The sequence below is a fragment of the Stenella coeruleoalba genome (genome assembly GCF_951394435.1).
Source record: "Stenella coeruleoalba genome assembly, chromosome: 20".
Taxonomy (NCBI): Eukaryota; Metazoa; Chordata; class Mammalia; order Artiodactyla; family Delphinidae; genus Stenella; species Stenella coeruleoalba.
This window is the reverse complement of record NC_137166.1, coordinates 52726382-52748804: the sequence shown is the minus strand read 5'-3', so window position 1 is coordinate 52748804 and position 22423 is coordinate 52726382. Positions and strand designations below refer to the sequence as shown.

Below are 22423 nucleotides of genomic sequence, written 5' to 3'. Positions count from 1 at the left end.
GAGTCCCATCCGTGTCGCGGAGACGGTTACAATACCTGCCTGTGTGGGCTGGTGGGAGGAGCATGTGTGATCTTGATGGAAAGCGCTTAGCCTGGCGCCCGGGAAGCCCTCGTTATGATCACCCCTCACCACCACCCGGCTCCAACAGAGGGAGGTGTCTCCAGGGGTGGAGATGAACAGACCAGCTAGGTGTTCCCAAAGACAGACACTGGATTCTTCCCGCCCTCTGTCGTGACCTTTGCCGGGATGCCCCTCTCTGGGTCTCAGTCTCCTCTATATTAAGGAGGAAGGACTTCCCTGGTGGTCCAGTGGTTAAGACTCCATGCTTCCAACGCAGGGGGCACAGGTTCGATCCTTGGTCAGGGAACTAAGATCCCACGTGCCGGCACAGTCAAAAAAAAAAAAAAAGAAGGAGGAAGCCGTCCATAATAAACACCTCACGGGGCTGTCAGAGGATGAATGAGATAACGCAAGGCCGACACTCCATGAACAGAGGCTGCTCAAGTGAAGCTGCCGTCCGCTGTGAGTCCAAAGACCTTGAGTACGAATTTGTGGCAAAATGAAGGGACAGAGTAGTTCTAGAATAGCTTCTAGCCTGGGAGCCAAACTATCTGGGGGTCCCAGAACATCTGAAGATGACAGGGTTCTAGAATGTCTAGAGATCTGTGGTTTTAGACTATTTTACCGTCTTGGGTTCTAGAGCATCTGAGGACCTAGATTTCCAGAATATCTCAGGCCCTTCTCTTCTAGAATCTGAAGGTCTGGTATCCTAGAGCTGTTGAAGGTCTGGGGTTCTAGAGTGACAGAGACCCTAGGATTCTGGAATAACTAAGGGTCTATGGTTCTGGAATGTCTGAAAGACATCTGGGGGCTTAGACACCATCATTTTCCCATATTATCTGTGAGGAAGTCAAGTGCCAGGGACCCCTAGGCATTGGCCACTGATGTCCTTACCAGTCAGCCCCGATCATGCAGCCCCTTCCTATATATGTGACGGATTTCCAGAAACAGGGAGAAACTATGCTTATAATAGCTCCCATCTTTCACTGGGTGATCTGAGGTCAGTATTTCCTTCTACTGCGCCTCTTCGTTATTTAGACAAGCCACGGTAGACTCTAGACAATTCCCCAGGGCCCTCTATGGTCCTGAGACACTGGTAAACAAACTTAAATTCCCCAAGCTTTGGGTCATCTTAACGATGCTCTCCAGTCTCCAGAAAACAGAATCCAGATTTCAAGCCTCAGGATGCAGAAGGAAGACTGCAAGATCCAGAATGAAGACTCTAGTCTCCCAGTCTCTAAAGTCATGCTCTAGAGTCAAGAGTCTAGGAACCTCAGAATCCTGGAAGCCAGGCCCCTCTCTCCTTGTCCAGTCGCTTAAATACGCAATGCAGTTTTTTGGGTTTTTTGGGGGGGTGTTTGTTTTAGTTTTTTTGGCTGCACCAGGTCTTAGTTGCAGCACGCGAACTCTTACTTGAGGCATGCATGCAGGATCTATTTCCCTGACCAGGGATCGAACCCAGGCCCCCTGCATTGGGAGTGCAGAGTCTTACCCACTGGACCACGAGGGAAGTCCCCTCAATGCAGATTTGAAACTCCGTACTTCACATTCCGAAGTCAATCCATGAACCCTCAGAGTCTAGACCCAGACTCTAGAATCCGGGCCCCATAACTCAAAATCCAAAATCTATCATTCATAGTCCAGGCCCCAAAACCTCAAGTCCTAGAGTCCAAACGTCAGACTCCAGATTCTTAGTCTGGACTCTAGAGTCAGAGGCCCTGGATCTAGAATCCAAGACTGAGACCTGTCACTCAAAGGCCGGAGTCCAGGATCCAGCTTCCAGACCCAAACTCCAGAAGTCACATTCCAAAATCCACTCCCGGCTTCAAGTCATGAGTGGCCGGTTCTAGGCCCCAAACTCAGAATCCAGAATTGGAGATCCAGAATCAAAGCTGAAGATCCAGAAAGATCCAGAACCCAAAGTTGGGAGGTTCAGACTCCAAGGTCCAGAATTGGGGATATATATCCAGAACCCAAGGTCCAGAATTGGATATCCAGACCCAGGATCCACTGTCCAGAATCAGAGACCCAAGATCCAGAATCCAGAAGAGCGGATTCCGGATCCAGAATCAGGGATCCAGAAGGGGGGGATCCTGGTCCAGCTCCAGAACCCAAGATCCAGACCCCTAGTCCAGGCACAAGAAGTATGACTCTAGAATCCAGTTTCTACACTCCAGACCCCAGATTCCAGGTTACATGCTCCAGGCTCCTGGTTCTATATTTTGATCTCCTCCAATTTTCTGCTCTTGCCCTACTGTCTCCTCCCCCTCGACAAACTGCCCTTGGTAGGGAAGTTCCTCCTCAGAGACTCAGACAAAAGCTTCAGCCTAATAAATGCTCCGTAGGTCCTGTCCCCCACCCCACTAGCCACTCAGGCATCCCTGCCTGTAAACCTGGCTCTCACCCTATCCCCCTCCCCCAAGACCCGGGTGGGGCCGGGAGCTTATAAATTCAGGCATTCATGTGCCTGCTCGCTTTCTTCTGGCTTCCAAGCTACCCCAGATGCTGCTGGAGGATCTGGAGGGGGGTGAGATCTTTGAGATGGGGCGGGGGGTTTGGAGTGAGGAGAGACACAGGTCTTCCCTGGTCTAGGGAAGACATGGGATGTCCTCGTTCCAGGGAGCAGACATGGAATTCCCTGAGGGACTTGCATGTCAAGGGCACCTGGGTAGGTCCATGTGTTGTTTGCTGAGGCACCGAGTCGAGCCTGAACCAAGAAAACGTCCTGGAGATGCGAGAGGGAGCTGCAGCGGTGAGGTGGGGGAGGGCATGGAGTACATCAGGAGGACGTCTTCTAAAGCACTTGTACCAGAGCCAGGAACAAGGTCAGGAGTTATCATGCGTGCAGGTCAGCTCAGCACAATCTCCCTGAGGCCTCCTGTGTGCCCGGCCCCTGGCTGGGCAGTGCTGGGGACACAGAGAGGACCTGAGCTGAGCACACCTGGGGATGGAACCAGAACAGGCACTGTAGGACCCAGAAGAGATACCTGTTAGGTATCGGGGTCTCCCAGAAGAGGCGAGGGCTGAGCCTCAGAGGACAAATAGGAATTTGGAAGATGCGGGGGGGAAAGGGCTTTACTTCAAGCCCAAAGCTTGCCTAGCTCTGGGCAGTGCTGGGGAACCAGAGTGCAGTCAGGCTGGGCTCGCCCTCAGGGAGCTCTCGGTCTGGGAGGGGAGGCAGACACCGCTGACTCAGGGAGGTCAGAAAAGGCCTCCAGGAGGATGTGGACCTTGAAGGGACTGGCATACCTGGAAGGAGGAACGGCCTGAACAAAAATGTGGAGGCATGAAATTGCAAGAAGGAAAATGGGAAGAAATAGCCTAGACGCGCAAGGTCACGAGAGACCCGGCCAGAGGGGCTAGAAGGGGAGAAGCCACTCATGGCCTCGCAAGTGAGGCTGGGGGACTGGGACTTTATCCTGGGGGTGCCGGGGGTCAGCTCCGGGCATAGGGGTGTCCTGTGGAGCCAGGTAGGGGTACAGGCTGTGAGGAGTGTGGGACTTGAGTGGAGGGACAGGCTTGGTAAGGACCCAAGAGGCCAGATAAGAGGCTGGTGTGGGATTTGGGGAAAGAATATATCCTGAGCTAAAGCTTTGGGGTCAGTGGATGGTGTTGGGCTCTGCCAGGCTGTGGGTGTAGCTGGGAGTCTGTCCCGGTGCCTGGAGAAACAGCAGACCCTTGGGAGATGGAGAGCCCGGGAGGGAGAGCAGTTTGGGGTGGGGCACAAGGATGGTGAAAAGGGGGTTCTTAAGAGGAGGTGGGATGAGTTTGTGTCTGGAGGGATCCAGGTGGGGGCAGGAGGGTCCACCCTCACACCCGCTCGCTCTCTCCCCTCCCCAGACATCGGCAGAGCCCTGGTCCCTCCTTCGCAATGTGGCTTCTCCTCACCTTCCCCTTCCTGCTGACATCTGCAGGTGAGGTGGGCCCAGGTCAGGTCCGGGTCAGTGGGAGTGTAGTGCCAGCTAATTCCCCAGCCTATCCGGGTCCTGCAATCTGCCAGCAGCGCCTCCCTCACTCGGGGACCATCTGCTGATCCTTCCCCCACACCCACCTCAGCCACATGCCGACATCCCCGGGTCCTCGCCCTACCCCAAGAGCTGTCAGGGGCCTGGCGCTGCTCTGGAGTCCCCATGACAATGAACATGGCCCTTGGGTGACACAGACCCGAGTTCGAGTTCTGGGGCCGCCCCTTCCTTGCTGTGTGACCTTGAGGAAATTGCCTCCCCTTTCTGGTCCTTCAGTGCCTTCTTTAGAAGACAGCACCTACCTGCGAGAATAATGGTAAGGGCTCGATAGCACGATGTAGGTAAAGCTTATACTGAGCATTAAATACATGTTGGGAAGCTCAAGAACACAGGCTCTGGGTTCAAATCCTGCCTCTGACGCTTTCTAGTTACTTAACGTCTCTGTGACTCAGGTTCCCTAACTGTACCGCGGAGATAACAACAGATGCTCTCTCATAGGGTTATTGTGAGGATTAAATGCGGTCCCGGCCCAGGGTACCGCCCTGTAAAGGTGTGTTAGCGTTGCTGGGCACTTGGTATATTCCAGACACAGTGGTCAGCACTCATCTGGTCCCCTGTGGCTCAGAGAGGGGCAGCCACTGGGTCAAGGTGACCCCAGGCAGCAGGAGAGCTCCAGACTGCGTTCAGCCACCACCCGTGGAGAAATTAACTGTAACCTGATGCCTCTACCCTGGAGAGGTTGAAGGTGGACTTTTATTAACCCCCCCCCACATGACCCTCACTTCTGGGGGCCCCTCAGACCTCCCCGCTGCTGCCAGCCTCCCCTCAGGCTCTCTCTGTGCTCTTTCCTCCCTGCCCCTACCCCCTGCCCGCTGCACCCAGCTAGGGCCTCCGCCCTCCTCCGGCTTGGACTGGCCAGGGGCGGCCTCAGTGCCCAGCTGTTCAACCCGCACCCTCTGTCCTTCTCTGTAGGACGACCCCACCCTTCCCTTGTTAAGCCCCTTGTCCACCACATCCGCGTTCCCCCGGCCTTGCCAGGGCCCTTGGCCCAGTTCCTGACCTTGGCAGGTAGAGTGTGGGCACTTGGTGTGGCTGTGCACATCTTGCCCCATTGTGGGTGTCTGTGTGCCTGGCTGTGACCCTGAGGGGACATATCCACGTTGCCCAGTGTAGGGGGTCATGGTCCTATGACCTTGACGCATCCCCGTGCATGTCCTCGTGCATGGTGCAGCGTGGGCAACGGGAGCGTGTGTGTGCAGAGTCCTTCGTGTCTACATCCCGCCCACATGTCTGAGCCAGGTCCCCAACTGTGAAACTCAATTAGTGACCCTGAACACCAAGTGAGTGACTTGGGGGCTGATCTAGAGATGGATAAGTATGTCCCGACCCGGCTGCCTGTGTCTTGAGCAATGTGCCTTTGACCTTGAATGCCACCTTTGTGTCCCATGTTTCCCTGGGTCTGATCTAGTGGGTCCATATCTGAGCTCTGGCCCTCTGGGTCGGTTTTATAACTTTGAATCCCCACAAAGTGACTTGGGAATGAACAACGGTTTTGACCTTGACGATCTTTACCCGGGTCTGCACATATGTCTGGCTTACTTTGGCTAAATTTGTGTCCACAACCTGAACATCCACACATATGTCTACATAAATAAATCTATGTGTCCTTTGTTTAAAATAACTAATATTTTTAAAGCAGTTACAATATGCCAGACATCGTACACACACTCTCTCACTCTCTCTCTCTCTCTCTTGCTCTCTTTCCCATTTAATTCTTACAACAATCCCATTATACAGATGAGGAAATAGAGGCACAGAAAAGTCCGTTTGCTCAAAGTCTCACAGATAATATGTTTGGATCCAGGATTTTTTACTCTATCACTTCAGATTTAACCACTATACCATAGACCCATGTTGGTGACAAGTCTTTTGGGACCTGAGTGTGTATCGGTGTCTCTCCCTGTGTACCCTCATTCAGGACCTCACCCTGTTGTTCAGACCCCGTGTGCAAGTGTGCAGATCTGTGGCCTAGTGTATGCAGATCCACGCTGGAGACTGTAAATTTAGGTCTGAGCTTCTATGTCCAAACCTGTGCCCGTGAAAGTGTGTGTATGTGGACATATACGCACACAGGCTCATGCCTTAACTATCCTGTTCACATACACATACGAAGTTCTGTGCTGTGATTCTTGAAGCTGCAACCCATGTCCACGCAAATGAATTCCAGCTGAAAGTGCTGCCCATATCGGTTCCTGAGTTTGGAAGACTGGCTGTGCCTGTATGTTTGCCCATGACCTTGTGTGGCTACATCTGTGTCCTTGTAAGATACTGCGTTTGGCTGAGATGTCCAGACTCTGGGGCCAAGAATGTGTGTCCCACAGATTGAGTGGCCACACCCTTCTGGTGTCTGTGACAGCTCGGGGAACTTGAATGGCCGGTTTCAAGTGACCATCTGTCTGGACCTATATCCATTGTCCTTGTCTCTACTCCCAATCCCAGAGGACTGCCTGCCCTCCGGTCCTCTCCCTGTCCTCTCTCTCCCGGAGTCCTATAGCAGACGAGTGGGGGCTGAGGGCAGAGGGACAGTTCTGGGGAAACAAGCAGCAGTTGTAAAAGCTAGAGAGAAGGCGGTGCTTCAAATTCCACAGGAGGGACATCTTAGGAAGTTGGGGAAAGGCAACAGGTGGAAAATGTATAGTGAGGTCAGGGTACAAGGAAGGTGTAGGGTGCAAGGGAGAGGACTCTGTCCTCGGGGATCTTCCTCTGTCTCCTCTCTCAGTGGCGCAGGATGACAGTGACAAGGTGCTGAGTGGTGACGAGTGTGTGCCCCACTCCCAGACATGGCTGGTGGCCCTCTTCGAGCATAGACGCCTTAACTGCGGTGGTCCCCTCATCTCCCCGCACTGGGTGCTCTCTGCAGCCCACTGCCAAACGCGCTATGAGGGCTTAGGGTCCTGAGGGGCCGTGGCGGGAGGGTCTAGGGATCTCACAATCATGGATTCTGAGGAAAAGAGCTGGAGCCTGGGGACTGAGTTCCAGGTGTGTGCACGACTTTGGCACCTTGGTCTCTAAGAGGCAGAGGCTGAAACTATTGGCTTCGGGGCCTTGCGGAAAGGCTGATGGGATCTCCAGATTCCCAGAGGGTCAGGGGACCCAAAGTTGCCCACTCTCTGATCTTTCTGCCCACTCCTCACTCCATTTGCGGCTAACCGCTCACCCGCACAGCTCCACGGGAGTGCGCCTAGGCGAGCACAACCTGCGCCAGCGCGATGGCGCAGTGACTTCAGGGGACCCCTGGTCTGTGGGGATGTCCTGCAGGGCATAGTGTCCTGGGGTGATGTCCCCTGCGACACAACCACCAAGCCCAGTGTCTGTACCAAAGTCTGCAGCTACTTGGAGTAGATCAAGGAAACCATGAAGAGGAACTGACTATTCTGGGCTACCACCTGTGTCCCTGACTACACAGAAGCCCCCATGGCTGGCCAGCAGCCCCATCTTGACCTGGAACAGAACTGGGCCATCCCCCAAGGCCCCGTCCAAGACCCAGAGGTTAGCCAAGGACTTGCCCCTCTGAGACCAGAGCTGGTGCTTCAGGTCACCTGTTTGATACCAGAATAACAGAAAACACTGATGCAAGTTTCTCTGTGGAAGTTTCTGCAACTTACTTCTGGGGATGAAGGGAAACGGGGGCCACAGACTGGGTGGGGAACTCACGGCCACTATATACTGTTCCTTTTCACCCACTGCCCTGACGTTCATTCAGCATCTAGGACCGGCTATTTCATCTTGAGCGAAAGACCCAACCTCAGTCAGCCTGGGTTTCCCCCATCTCCTATTGCTTTCCTCAGAGGGTTGCTGTGAGGATTAAATGAGGTGATTCCTAGGAACTGATTTGAATAATGCCTGGCACTGAGAAAATACTCTGTGTTTCTGGACCCCAGTGAAAGAACGCAGCACACACTAGATGCTCAAGAATGACTTCATTTTCTTCAAGATCTAGGCTTCCTGGTCGCCATGGCGAAAGGGCAAAAACTCTCCTTTCCTTAGGCAGGTTCCTGACCTACAGCAGAGGTTGGGCCCCCATGAGCTGCTTTGCTTTTACTGAAGAGCCAGGAGAATGGGTTGGAAAGCTTAGAAGTGGATGGGCTTATCATTGAGGCTGCAGGAATCTAGCTCCTGACCCCCAAAATGTGACTTTTCAAGGTCACTGAATGTCAAGGAGCAGGAACCTGGCCCTTGAGACCTAAATAGTTTACGGAGGGGAGGGTGGATTGGAATTTGCAGAGACGATCTCGTGACCCTCTTTGGGACTTTGGAGGACGTGACCTTGAGCATCCGGATTTGGGGAACAAGGAGGAGGTGGGTATGGCGGCCCAACGTTGTTTGGGGGGGCATTAGATTTTGAAATGCTGGGAAATTTACACTGGGAACCGCTGAAACTTCATATTCCTGCATCTGGGGACGCTAGGATTGGGTGACGGGCGCCTAAGATTTTATTATGAAAGGAGGAGTAGATTTAGGGGCCTGGACCCCAAATCTAGGAGTGCAAGAGTCAGGGCATTCTGAAAGCGAAGGCTTACATTTCAGGGGGTTCGAGAAGCTGAGAAGCTGGTATCTTTGGCTACAAGGGGTGCAGGGAGAAAGGAAACAGAGCCCCACTGCTGGTGTTTGAGGGTCTAATGGGTCTTGGGGGTACATAGCCTCACTTGGGGTTAAGGTAGATGGGGTTTTGTGCTGGAGGTCAATGGTTCTTCCACCTTTGCCGTTTCTGCTCCCACCTGCCCCACCTCCACCTCCCCTCACCGGCTCTGTCCCCAAGAGCAAGGTCTCAGGAACGCCAGGCCCTGCCCTGTCTGGCCTCAGGCCCCAGGAATGCTTCCAGTGCGACTGAGGGCCTGCAGAGCAGCAGCTGTTCGCTCTCCCGCCCCTTCCACAAGCTCTGGGTGTGGGAGAGAGTTGTCCGGCCCCCAGGAAGCAGGGGCAGGGCCTTGGCCATATCTGGGTGCCAGCAGGGCAGGGGTGGGGCCCCGGGGGAATGAGGGCTTTAAAAGATTCCTCGGGGAGGCTCCCCGGCTCCAAGCTCACCGCCTGCCTGCCCCTGGACACCTCTGTCATCATGTGCTTCCCGGTTCTGTGCCTTGCCCTGTCCCTGGCAGGGACTGGTGAGACAGTGGGGAAGATGTGGGAGGGCGGTTGGGCCCCGATTCTCATGCTGCCCCCCGGCCCCGCTCCGTGACTCCTTGCCCTCCCACATGGTACCGCAGCCTGCACCCCTGCGACCCAGTCTAGCCCAGACCAGGACACCAGGCTCTCTCTTATCTCTCCCAGCCCCACCCTAAAATCCAAACCGACCCCTCCTCAGTGTCACCTTGCTCGCACTAGGCCCCTGCTCCCTCGGGAATAATCAGACTTTTCTCCTCTTCCCCGCTCAGATCCCTGCCCCCATCCACTTTACTAAAGGGGGCAGATCCTGGGCCATCTCTGTCTCTCTCTTCCAAGGAGCCCCCCCAAACCCATCAGATTCTGGGACTCTCATCACCCCCTCCTATCCCTAGTTCTCTATGGCCCAGCGGTCCGGCCCTTGAGGCCCCAAATCCTACCACACCCTGGTGATTTTCCCCCTCCAGCTGTCAGCTCTCAACTAGCTCCTTCAGTCCTGACATCTGGTCCCCCGCCATCCCCCCAGGACCCCAAATTTCACTAGACACCTATGCTTCTTCAAAAACAGACTTTCTGGTCTGTGACTAGGTAGGCCTCCCATCTGGTAGCAGGGGTGGGTTCTGCAAATGTCACTTCCTCACCTCTTTGCTCCAGAACCCGCATCCCACAGCCCCAGCCTTTTCCCCCCAGGAAAATTATCCCGAACCCACAATCACATGCTCCTTTCCTTGGAGAATTTCCATCCTTCCCCAGGCTCCAGCCCTCTACCAACCAGAATCCCTCCTGTGCAGCTCTGGTTTTCTGGGAACCCGCCCACCAGGATCCCAACACGTACCTTCCCAGCCCAGCTGTCCTGCCCTAGGTACCCCAACATCTGATTCTAAAACCCCACATCAAGTGAGTTCTCTCTGTGTTCCCACAGCTGTTTGGCCCCTGATATGCCTCCTCGTCCATTCCTGTCCTGGCACTGCTCCCAAGAAAACCCCAGATGCCTCCAGTAGCCTCAGACCATGAACCCCAACCCCATGAGAAGCACCCGATCCCAGAATAACTGTTATTCCACTCTCCCTTCTCCTGAGCTCCCTCGCAGTCTGACCCCAGCCTGGTCCCGGGGCCCTCACTCTTGTTAGAATGCCATTCCTAGACCCCAGGACCCCTTTCCCAGCCTAATCCTTTCATTCATTCTTTGATCCGGAACCCCCAATTCTCCCAAATCTCCCAGCCCCAATCCAGGAGCCCCCAAATTCCCCAGATGCTCTTCTTGGCCCCTCTAACCTAATTGCCCAGATCTGCATTCTTTCCAGAAGCCCCAAAAGCTCAGCCCAAGCCCTAACCATTTCATCAGCCCGAGAGCCCCTTAATCCCCCAAATCCTTCCCCCTGCAGCCTCTGACCTCGTCTCTTGGGGCCTCTATCCTCGGTTTCCCCTCTCAGAACCCACAGCCTCCTGTCCCACAGTCTGAGAACCCAAGGCTCCCGACCCCCTCCCCAGATGCCTGCTCCAGATGCTGCCTTGCTGTTCCCTACCCTCATCCCGGGGGTCAGCTCTGCACTCAGCATAGCCTCCACACCCGGGACCAGCCACCAACCCGCAAGCCCAGGGGTGGCTCCGGAATCCCAGGCCCTTCCCAACACCCCCGGCCCACGTTCAGACCCCCAGCTCTGGTCCTCTACCCCCACGAACCTCCAATCACGCAGCTCAGCTCCCTCCACCAGCCCAGTCTCTGAGCCCCATTGCCGACTCCACCCGACCTGACCCAGCACCCCCGTCCACAGGCGCTGTGCCCCTTATCCAGTCCCGGATCATAGGAGGCCATGAGTGTAGGAAGCATTCCCAGCCCTGGCAGGTGGCTCTGTACCACTTCAGCAGCTTCCAGTGTGGAGGCGTCCTGGTGGACCCCCAGTGGGTGCTCACAGCTGCTCACTGCAGGAGCGAGTGAGTAGGGGCAGGGGGTCTGGGGGGGGGGCACACACAGGATAACCCTCGGATAACCTCAGGGGAGGCTGGGGGGCCTGAGGCAGAGAGGGGAGGTTGTGGTCCAGGGTCACAAGGAGAGGGACAGGGCTGGGACTCGATGACCCCAGGGAAGCCCTCTCCACGGTTGCCTGGGTCTCTTGGGTCTGTCCTGTTGTCTCTCTTTCTATGTCTGCCTCTGTCCTATCTCTGTGTGTGTCTCAGTAACTGGCTCTGCTGTGGGTCTCTCTGTGTGACTATGATTGGTGTCTCTCTCCCTCTCTCTTCTGTCTCCATTTCTCTGTGTCTCTCCCTCTCTGTCCATCTCAAGTCTCTGCTGCCATCTCTGTCACCTGTGTCTCATCCTCCATCTCTCTGCCCCGTCTCTCTGTCTCTCTGGGTCTCTGCCTCACTCCCTCTGCCATCACTACTGAGCACACCTCCACCCCAGAGAAATGGAAGAGATGATCCATCCCTGGGCAGCCCCTCCCTCCAGGCCAATCATCCACTCCAGGGGGACACAGAGAAGGTCTAGTGTCAGCTGGAACTGGGTGGGGGCAGTGGAGGGAAGGAAGAAGGAGGAGGAAGGAGAAGAGGAGAGAGGGAGCTGGGGCAGAAAGGGGACGCCGACCTTGGGCTGGGGGCCAGGCCACCCGCCTGCTGGGGAACCAGCCTCGCAGCCCCAGCTGCGGCTGAGCTGGCCGCCCCGCCCCGCCCCGCCCCTCCCCCTCCCCCTCCCCGCCCCCTCCCCATCCCCCTCCTGTGCTTCTCCGTTTTTTCTCTCTCTCTCTCACCCCTTTGCCTCCTCTGCCTCTATTTCTCATTCTCTCTCCTTCCTTTCTGCTCTCTTCCTCACTTGGTCCGTTTCTCAGTCTCCTGCCTCGTTCTGTCTTTTCCCTCCCTTCCTCTTTGTTTAGTCTGTTCTTCACGGTCTCTGTCTCTTCCTCCTCCTGTCTCCTATGTGCTCCCTCTATCTCACTGTCTCCCCTCCATCTTTCCCACCCTCTCTACTGTTCTAAGCTCTTCTTTTACTCCATTTTAGTCTGTCTCTGTCTGTGACATCGTCACATTCTTTCATCTATTTACTCGCAGTCTCTTTGTTTTCTGTGACTCTGTATCTTCCCTCGGTCTCTCTCTCTCTCTCCCTCACTCCCCCCCTTCCTGTTTCTCTTTCTCATTTTGGACCCTTCCTCATGCCCTCCCTTTCTGCCTCCTCTCTCATTCTCATCGTCTCCACCCTCTCCTTCACCAGCAATTACCAGCTCTGGCTGGGTCGCCACAACCTGTTTGAGGACGAAGACACAGCCCAGTTTGCCCATGTCAGTAAGGACTTTCCACACCCCGATTTCAACCTGAGCCTCCTGAAGAACGACACCCTCCCCACAGGGGAGGACTACAGCCATGACCTCATGCTGCTCCGCCTGGAGGGGCCCGTCCAGATCACAGAGGATGTGCAGGTCCTGGAGCTGCCCACCAAGGAACCCCAACTGGAGAGCACCTGCTATGCCTCTGGCTGGGGCAGCATCGAACCAGCTAAGTGTACGCCAGGGCCGCACCGTGCAGCCTGGAGCCCAGGCACCTGGGTGTAAGGGAGGAGGGGGCTGGGGACCTGGACTCCGGAGTCTGGGGAAGGAGGGCTTAGGGGGTGGGGTCTGGCCACAGCCGTGTTTCTCCCTGGCCTGTAGTCATTTACCCAGATGATCTCCAGTGTGTGGACCTTACTGTCCTGCCCAATGAGGTGTGTGCCAGTGCCCACTCCGAGAAGGTGACAGAGTTCATGCTGTGTGCTGGACACCTGGAGGGCGGCAAGGACACCTGCGTGGTGAGCCAGCCTGTCCCCCGGAGTCTTGAAGTGCTGGGGGAGGGGACTCAGATTCTGGACTGGGGTTCAGAGCTAAGCAGGCATCTGTCTCCATAGCTTCCCAGCTGTAGCTCTCTGCCCCCTTTCCTTCCTGTATCCCCATCCCGGTATCCTGCGTATCTCCCTCCTGCACATAATTAATAGTTCACCTCTCCTCTAACACAAGCTTACTGTCCAGTCAGAGAAAGCTTCTCCGGAGAGGTGACATCTGACAGGAGCCCTGAGGGTGGGAGTGTCCTATAGATGGGTCCTCCCCACCGATCTGTCTGCAGGGACCATCCTCCTCCTGGATCCACCCCCCCCCCAACCCCGGGGAAGAAACTGGACCCTGAGGTCCCATCCCCACTGGCAGGACTCGAGCCACTGTCTCCTCTGTTGGAATCCCCGCTGATGTTCTGGGAGTGGACTCTGGAGACAATGGTCTCTTTCCCCAGAGATGGGGAGTCGCTGTCTGGATCTGTGCACCCAGGTCCAAGTGCTGGAGCCCCCCAGGCCCAGCTAACCTCTCTCACACTCTCCCCCTCCCCCTTGTGCTGTAGGGTGACTCAGGGGGCCCGCTGATCTGCGAGGGTATGTTTCAGGGAATCACGTCATGGGGCCACATCCCGTGCGGTGCCCCCAATAAGCCCTCCATCTACACCAAAGTGATTTTGTATGTGGATTGGATCAAGAAGACCATGGCTGACAACCCCTGAATGCCCCCGCCCTGTCCCTTACCCCCAGTAAAATCGAACATGCATCAACTCCTGGTGTCATTTGGCCTTCCAGACGCTAGACACCTGGGAACTCGGGACCCATCCGGCCCAGACTAGAGCCTCCCCAGCCCTCCCGGTCTCTCTCGGCGGGAGATGTGCAGTTACGATCAGAGGGGAAAGGAAGGATCAGAGGCAGGTGTGGACAAAGAGGCAGAGAAAGGCTCAGACCCCAAAGGACAAGGCAAGAACTCTGAGCCCCACTCTGCCCTGGGGGAGAGCATGAAACGGAGGCTCGGACTCTGAGAGATAGGGCCCACGTTTTATTGTGGCAGGGAAGCCAGGAAGGGGCGGGGGGTATAATTGCAAGCCACACCTCCCTGGGGAGGGGTCTGTTCCGCCGAGGAGCGTGGCTACATCAAAGGCTAGGCAGTGTCGTGTCGGCCCGGGTCAAGACTGGACATCCTGGGGCGGTGCTGGCCCTCGGAGAGGTAGGAATTCCTATGATGAAGTGCGGCTTCGGGCCGCGGCCAGCGAGGGCTGGACACCTGGGGGCGGGGCCTAGCTAGGCTCGGGGGCGGGGCCACACCAACAGGCCGCACAGCACAGGCGGAGTGCAGAACTGGAGGGGGCGGTGTTGGACTTCCGGGGTGGGGGCAGGGTGAGGACTGAGCGGGAACCGAACCGCCAAAGGAGGGCCCTGGCTCGAGGGGTGGGGCTTTGTCACCTGTTCTCGGGGGGTTCTTAGGGAGTGGGACCTCCAGGGAAGTCTAGTCTCGGGCGCGTGGCCAGGATGAAATGGGTGGGCCCGGCACCTGGCGGCGGTGAGGCGTCAGTGTCCTGAGAAGCTCGGGTGCAATTGCTTAGAGAGGCTTAGACGGGGGTTCTTGGGGAGGAAGTGAACTGGGCTCTTCCTCGGTGCTCTTCGAGTCTGGGTCTGACCGCTGCTGTTCGGACATGAACTTCAGGGTGCTCTGCTGCGAGACGCACCGCCGGTGGTTCAGCCGCTGCTCCATGGAGGGCCCCCTTTTGCCCCACATGCCCACGTAGTTTAAGTAGCTCAGGGTTCCTGGGGGTGGGGGCCAGATGGGCTGGTGGACTCCGAACCCCGCCCTAGGCCCCGCCCTGTCCCTCGAGGCTGACCTCCCCGGGGGTCCGCCCCAATCTGGCCAGAAGCCCTGCCTGGTATTCTCCCCGGGTTCCGCCCCCTGCCCTGCCGAGACCCCGCCCCTCCCTCCCGAGGCCCTGCCCTCACCGGCCCCCAGCGTCACGGCGCCGGCGCCCCAGCACAGGTAGGTGGTCACCAGGTAGGATACCTGTGGCCTCGGTTGGAGCGTCTCGCAGTTGGCTACAAAGAGCGTCAGGCTGAGGACAACCAGGAGCCCTGCACTGGGGGTGGGGCCAGAGACGGACACGAGGCTGGACAGGGACCCCGAGGCCCCCAGAAAGAGAAAAGAGACACATCCTCTCCCACCCTCCGTGACAAGGGCGCGCGCGCGCAAACGCACACACAAGACAGACAGAAAGATACCAGGAGGGGGCGGAAAGAAAGAGTGGGAACCAGGAAGAGAGTGAGAGGCCCAGCACACTCACCCCGACTGAGAAGGATATAGAACTGAGAAACACACAGGGAGGGTGGGACGGAGAGCCCAAGAGGCATTCAAAGACAGACACCCAGCAGGACAGAAACTCTGAGACACACAGAGCCAGAAAGAGGAGAGGGGAGAGATGCTGAGGTAGGGAGGGCACCCCTTGCCCCAGGGAAACACTTACCGATGCAAAAGCTGAGGGAACTGAAGATCAGGTCCGCCTTATTAAGGCGGCGGAACACTGGCCGGAAGGAGAAGCCCATGGCCGGGAGGAGGACCAGACACAGGGTCAGGGCCAGGATCATGAAGCCCGTGCTCATGTGGATGAGAACTGGAAGGAGAGGGGGAAGTGCCCAGGGTCATCCTCCCAACTCATCCCCACTCACAGCCCTGAGCAACATCCCCAACAGACACCCCCAAACTTTAGCTACAGACATCCTCGAAATCACCCCCACTGCCCTCGCCAAAGTCACCTCCTTGAAACCCCAAAATGACTCCCACTCTCACAAAGTCCACCCCGCATACCCATAAAGTTAACCCAAAGTCTTTAAAAACCCACTTGCTTTAAAAATTGTGAATCACTGTGTTGTACACCTGACACTTATATAATACTATAAGTCAACTACCTCAATTCTTAAAAAAGTCATCCCCACTTGCACCCTCAAAGAGGTGCCAAATCACCCTCTCTTACCCCAAAGTCAGTCCTAGACACTCTCATGATCAACTCCACACATACCTCCAACGTCACCCCACAGATAGCCCTTGAGTCACCCCCACTCACATCCTCAAGTTCACCCCACAGAATCATCTCTATTATTTCTAGAGTCATCCCTACAGTCACCCCTAAAGTTATTCATACTCCCAAACGATGTCCCACAGCAAATTACATTAATAACCTTCCATACCAATCCCAGGCACTCCCAATAGTACTCTTAGTCACTTTAATCACCTCTCAAGTCACACTACTTCTCTCCCACTCTTACCCCAAGTTTCCCTAATGACCCCACTCACACCCCCAGACCTCCCCAGGTATCTCAATGTCACCCCCATTCACACCCTAGAGCCCCTCACAGACATTCTCCAAATCACCCTCCTGACATCCCCCAGAGCACACACACAGATGTACACACAAGAAAATTTCCAAATACTCTAAAACCAAAGTACCTAAAAGACGTAATCACACTCGGTTTAAAATTGATATTTATCCAATTTGCATTTCAGTATGACAAGAGTTTCGGCTCCTTCTGAGAATTACGCTTCTCCCTTTCAGCCCTTTCCTACTTTGCCTACTTTTGAGCAGTGCAAGACTATTTCAGCCAAATGAGCTAAGACTCCATTTGCTTTGTTTCTGGCAAACTGCACATATTACAAAATAGCAATAGTGCTCTCAGGATCAATCACATAATCCTGGTTGAGAGTTTTTCATGACATACCCTGCCCTCTAGGGCCACAGAGGTAGTCATGTGACTCTGGCTGAGCCAATCACAGTGCCCCATGACCCAGACAGTGGTGATTGGCTCAAACATGGGCACATGACCAAAGCCAGCCAATCAAGCTCTTCCCGGGGACTTTTTCTAACTGAAGCTGTCAGGGACCAGCTCTTTCTTCTCTGATCAAGAGGATTATGAGCTTGGAGCTGCCTGAGCCTTGGACCCAAGCTCCTAGGTGACAGGAGAACTGAGAGTAAAACTAAGAAGAAAAAGCAGACAAGAGGAGGAGAGAAAGAGAGTTGAGATGACACTCAAGTCCCTGGCTCTTGTCATCCCAGAGACAAGCCCACTCTGTAGTTTGGTCAGAAGGGACGGCCGTTTGCAGCTTACCTCCGCACCATGCATTTCGCCTTCCTGCCGTTCCTCACTTGAAGTCCCAGTTATAAGACAGTCAGTACGTTGCATTGCTCTAGTCACCATGCTTGGTTTGGGGGTAGGTACCTTGTGAGCCAGTCACACAGGACTTTTGCAGGAAATTTCTGCACTATTTTTCCTGCCAGACCTGAGGTCTGAGTTGTTAGCAGTTCTGCCAGTCATTCTTCTGTCTGCTTTCAGGTTCATTCCCCACCCTTCTCTGTTCTACATTACAAGGACTACATTTCCCAGCCTCCTTTGCTCACTGACTTATCTCTGTTTGGCTCATGGGAGGCACTGGCAAAAGACTGGCTCTAGGGGGATGGGACAAGCCAGGGTAGTTATCCTCCTCTCTCTCTGCCTCAGTTGGTGTCTTCAGCCATCGATGCATTTCTTCGGTGATTGTAGCCACCTCTAAGCAAATCTCAGCATGAGTCTGTGCCTTCCAGATGGCTCCAACTTCCAGGCTCCAGTAATACTACTTCTTCCCTTTGTTCTTCCGGCGTAGGGGCCTGGCAGCTTGCTGAGTTGCTAATCCCTGATTTGCCTCACCATTCCTACTCGGCTTCTCAGCTCTTCTGTTACCCATGAAGCCAATTCCCTATATTTACTTCCCTCTGAAGCCCCTAGAATGATTGTTTTTTCCTGACTGGATCCTGCCTTGCCACTACATGGAGCCTTGAGAATGAAGCCCACTCGAGTAAGTAACCAAGAAACAGACAGACAGCAATGTCTGATGCGGTCACTTGGACCGCTGAACGCAGCCATGTCTGAAAGCGTTTCTACCCCCATACTTTTTCACTTAGGTGAGCCTGTAAATTCCTTCACTCAAGCTAGTTCAAGTTAGAGTTTCTACCGCCTGTGATCCAAAGACTTATGACTAATTCAGGTCCCTTCTGTAGGCTCCTGGCAAGGAGCACAGGATTCAGTACTGCCTGAATACCACCCACCAACATCACAGTCAAACCCTAAAACACACACACACACACACACACACACACACACAAAACCGTAATTGAATGTTCGGCAAAGGTGGAGAATTTAGACTACCTAAAAATCCTAAATTTCTGCACCTAAAAAATAATTAAAACCTTCACAACCTATTTGTTATTTCTTATGCCAACCACAAAGCTTTGTATATTCTTAGCATTCAATAATGGTGATTTACCTTTAAAAGAGAACTGTAATACTGCTATGTGTGCTTTTTAAATGACATATAAGTAAATACATACCTGCCTATGTGTGTGTATGTATATATATTCTGATGCATATATAACCATAGCCATTTTCTCATATATGCAGAGAATATGACCAGCAGAACACACAAGGGCTTAAAATGGCTTAGTGACATCGGTTGCCCCCAGGAAGGGCAACTGGGAGGGACGGGGGACAAAAATGAGAGGGAGACGTTTGCATTTTTTAAAATGTTGAACCACGTAAATATATTACCTGTTCAAATAAAATAAAAGTCATTTAAATTTTAAAATAAGGAAAAAATTTTAAATCGCACAGAGGGATTCCCTGGCGGTCCAGTGCTTAGGACTCTGCACTTTCACCGCCAAGGGCCCAGGGTTCAATCCCTGGTGGGGGAACTAAGATCCCAAAAGCTGCGTGGTGCAGACAGAAAGTAAAATAAAATAAAATAAAGTAAAGTAAAATCGAATAAAATCACACAGAGTTAACATTTTAGAACAAATGAGGAATGTACTGAATATTCACCATTCTTTTTTGTCTTCCCAGCACCTTTGAACACCAGTCCTACGTTTGGGGAATTTCCCAATGTTTGTATCCACACTTCCCGGCAAGGAAACCAGCCTCTTACTGCTAGGACCTCAGCATGCGACCAGGTTCCACCAATGAAATACAGCCACGCTAAACTTGGAATCAGCAGCCGGGAGAAATAGCCGTGAAATCTATTCTAGTCGGGGTGGCTGCAACTACCTCCAGGGTCCTGGGGCAGCAGAGAAAGAGGTTCCCCAGGGGAGTCCAGGCCTGGAGAGACTGGGTTCCACACGTCAAGCTCCAGTGTGTGTGACCAGTCAGCCAGTCCTGATCGCTCCGTCCCTGGAGCCCAGTTCCCTGGCCTCACAGAGAGTCTATAAGCGCCGCAGTATCCTGGGTAAATCTATTTTCTGCTTAAACCAGCTTGAATTGGCTTCTGCTGCTTGTCATGAGAATCCTGACTTCCATATGGGGAGCGTATATCAAAGCCTTACAAAATTTCATCAGCCCTTTGGAAGGACTGCTATTCTGCTCTTGGGAATATATCCCCCAAGAGGAATCATGCTCAAAGAAAGTACTGTAAACAGAGGGAGAAATTGTGCCCAGTTGCCTTTGCCCACCCAGCATCCAGTCCCGTTCTTCTGGCAAGAGCAACCTGATAGTGTCCGGAGGAACTCTCTGCCCACCCTCTGTCCTTGGGATTCTGACAGAAATGACCCCCTCCGTTGACTCTTTAAGAAAAGCATGGGATTCAGACCCAGGCAAACACAGCATGACGTCCTCCTGACCACAGCAAATGATTCAGGGAGGAGTGAGAAATCCCAGGGCAGTTAATCTGAGCCCATCGGCGCTAATGCTGAGACCTCTGTGTGAGGGCCACAGAAGAAAACGTATTCTCTTTTCTTCATCGTTGCTTACAGGAAAAAAATGGGACCCGGGAGCTGCTGAGAGCACCACTGCCACTGTGTGAGCACAGCTTGCCTGAGGGCCCAACACAAAGGAATCCTTCGAGGAGAGATGGCAAGAGACAGGTACCTTTTGAGCACCTGCATCCCGAAGCAGGGACAATTTATGCCTGCAGACTTTTCCAAAACTCGAAACCAGCTTGAGTTTGAGAGGTATGAGAGAAAGAGGTACTCAGAATAAATAAATAAGATTAATACCACACAATATTCTGGAAGTTTTATGAGCACTTAAGTGAGATCTGAAATGAAGGTAGGTACACGGGCTGGTGGGGTGGCGGATCCTTATAATAAGAAGAAGAAATCTGGGTGTAGCCCTTACTCTGTGCCAGGCACTCTTCTAATTCCTTTACGTGTTTTAACTCACGTATTCCTCAAACAGCCCATGCACTGGTACCACTATCACTGACATTATAGAAATGAGGAGACTGAGGTACCCAGCGGTGAAGGAATATGCCCAAGGTCACCCCGCTACCACGTGTCTGAGCCAGGATTCAAACCCGGAGCTCTGGCTCCAGGGCCTGGGCTGCCTCTGTGGCAATGCTCAACAGCGCTGGAAACGCGGAGACCTACAAGGAGGCAAAATGTTTCTGGAGGAGCTGGAAGGCTCTTGTTATCGTAAAAAAAAGAAACCACCATTTTCAAACGAGTGAGAGAGAGAATGATGGTGTCTAGTCGCCTAGTCATGAGGCAGGTTGGGTTTTGGCCAAGTGTAACGCCCATCTTCCCATGAGCAATGACAGTCCTGTTTCCTCATAAGCCCACATATAACTCCAGGAAGCTCCCTCCTAAGGCCTTCAGAGAATCTCCAGAGACGCTCTCAAGAATTCTAAAGATTCCCGCCCCCCCCAACCAAGAACACCCGAAGAGACTCCCCCAGAGATTCTCTCCCCTGATCATCTCCAGAGACCACCCCGCCCCCAGAGCACCCCAGGCTCCTACTGACCGGTGACTTGGCCCAGGCTGGCGCACTTGTGCTTCCCGCAGCTGGTCCAGAGGCCCAGGTAGCCAGTGTAGGAGCCCTGCAGGTAGGCCATACGCCCATCCAACACGCTGAGCAGCATCAGGGTCGCCAGGATGTTGAAGACAAGACACCAGCCCCGCAGGACAAACTTGCGGTCCTCCTCCCAGGAAGAGGCTTGATCCGCTGGGAAAGAATAGAGTTCTGGACGCCTGGCTCTGCCCGCATCACTCTGTTACATCCTAGTCTCCAGGTTCGAACACAGCCACGTCCCCACCCCCACCCTAACCTTGCCTTTTACCCCATTCTCAATCCGCTTCCACCCACAGCCATCTTCCCATCCCCACCCAAACCGCAATCCCAGTTTCATCCCCATCTCTGTTTCCTGTCCCATCCCAGCACCACCCACAGCCCCGTGCCATCCCCACTATTCTCCCTGTCCTAAGCCCTGAACACAGCCCCATTCCCATCTCTAACGCTAACGCACATCTCCTCTCCCACCCACTACCCAGCCTAAACCCAAACCAACTTGTTTTGTCTCCAACCTCATCCTCTGCTCCCTATTCCGCAAAGCCCAGCTCCATCTCCACTCTCAACATCATCCCCTTATCTCCATCCCTGTCACATATCCCAACCCAGGACACAGACAGCTATGACACAGGTTCCAAAGTGTGTTCACGAGGCCGAGACCCATGGTGCCGAAAGGGTGAACACGGGTGGTGCCCCCGACATTCACCAAGGGCTGTGATCTGCCAACCTTCCAGCTGGCAGGGACCCTGACCCCGCACTGCTCACTCACCTCCAGCTACGCTGGACTTCACAGGGTCCCTCCCACACACCAACAGACTACCTTGGGGCCTCTACACCCTGAGTTCATGCTCTGATTCATGCTTCTCCCTCTACCTCTCTGACCCAGCCATGACCCCTTCTTGACCCAGTCCTGACCCCACCAAGACCCTACACTGAGCCCACCCTGACCCAGCCCAAGCCCCCATATCTCTCACACGGGGCTAGGGTAGAACATGAGTCCATGGCCAACGTCCCAACCTCCTGGAACCCCTCCAACTGTCATGGAACCTGCCCCCTGCCCCCAGGCCAGGCCAGACTGAAGCCCTGAGGCCTGCCTTAGGACAGCAGGAGAGACCAAGGAACACAGAAGAGGGGACCGAGAGATTCAAACCCCAAGGGACAGAGCCTGACCCCGGAGAGACCAGTGGACTTCCAGGTGGCCATGGAAATGCCTGGAAAGAGGGGATGAGGCAGTTGGAAGGTTGTTGAGTGCATCTGGGGACTGGCCTTGTCCCTCATCTCCACATGGCCCAGAAGTCCCAATCTGGCCAGCAGAGCTCTCAGCCAGAGTCCTTTCCAGTAGCTCCCAGCAACACCCAAGGCGAGACCCAAGACCCTTCGTCAACTACCTTCAGGCCCCGGATCAGTCCCCAAGACTCTCAGCCCAATGTTCAGGGTCACCGGGTCAGTCCCCAAGACTCTCAGCCCAATGTTCAGGGTCACCGGGTCAGTATCCAAGAGCTGCTGCCCAATGTTCAGGGTCACCGGGTCAGTATCCAAGACTCTCAGCCCAATGTTCAGGGTCACCGGGTCAGTATCCAAGAGCTGCTGCCCAATGTTCAGGGTCACCGGGTCAGTATCCAAG

At 54.4% G+C, this 22423-nt stretch overlaps 2 protein-coding genes across 2 annotated transcripts; both read left to right on the top strand.

Moving 5' to 3' along the window:
- Positions 1–3931: 3931 nt before the first annotated feature.
- LOC307178466 (kallikrein-15-like) lies at positions 3932–7427 on the top strand (the record flags this gene model as incomplete). Its single annotated transcript, XM_079906662.1, has 4 exons — positions 3932–3974; positions 4998–5093; positions 6805–6976; positions 7304–7427. 4 exons carry the CDS (start codon positions 3932–3934, stop codon positions 7425–7427), a joined length of 435 nt encoding a protein of 144 aa, XP_079762788.1.
- Positions 7428–9126: 1699 nt separating this feature from the next.
- On the top strand, positions 9127–13696 carry KLK1 (kallikrein 1). Its single transcript, XM_079907358.1, has 5 exons — positions 9127–9187; positions 10961–11120; positions 12391–12677; positions 12824–12960; positions 13539–13696. The coding sequence occupies exons 1-5, from the start codon at positions 9142–9144 to the stop codon at positions 13692–13694; spliced, it is 786 nt and encodes a 261-aa protein (XP_079763484.1). The 5' UTR covers positions 9127–9141; the 3' UTR covers positions 13695–13696.
- Positions 13697–22423: the final 8727 nt, after the last annotated feature.

Coding starts and splice junctions, on each gene's coding strand:
- KLK1 (XM_079907358.1), top strand. CDS start 9,142: ATGTGCTTCCCGGTTCTGTGCCTTGCCCTGTCCCTGGCAGGGACTG. Junction 9,188..10,960: donor CCTGTCCCTGGCAGGGACTG/GTGAGACAGTGG, acceptor CCCCGTCCACAG/GCGCTGTGCCCCTTATCCAG. Junction 12,678..12,823: donor CAGCATCGAACCAGCTAAGT/GTACGCCAGGGC, acceptor CCTGGCCTGTAG/TCATTTACCCAGATGATCTC.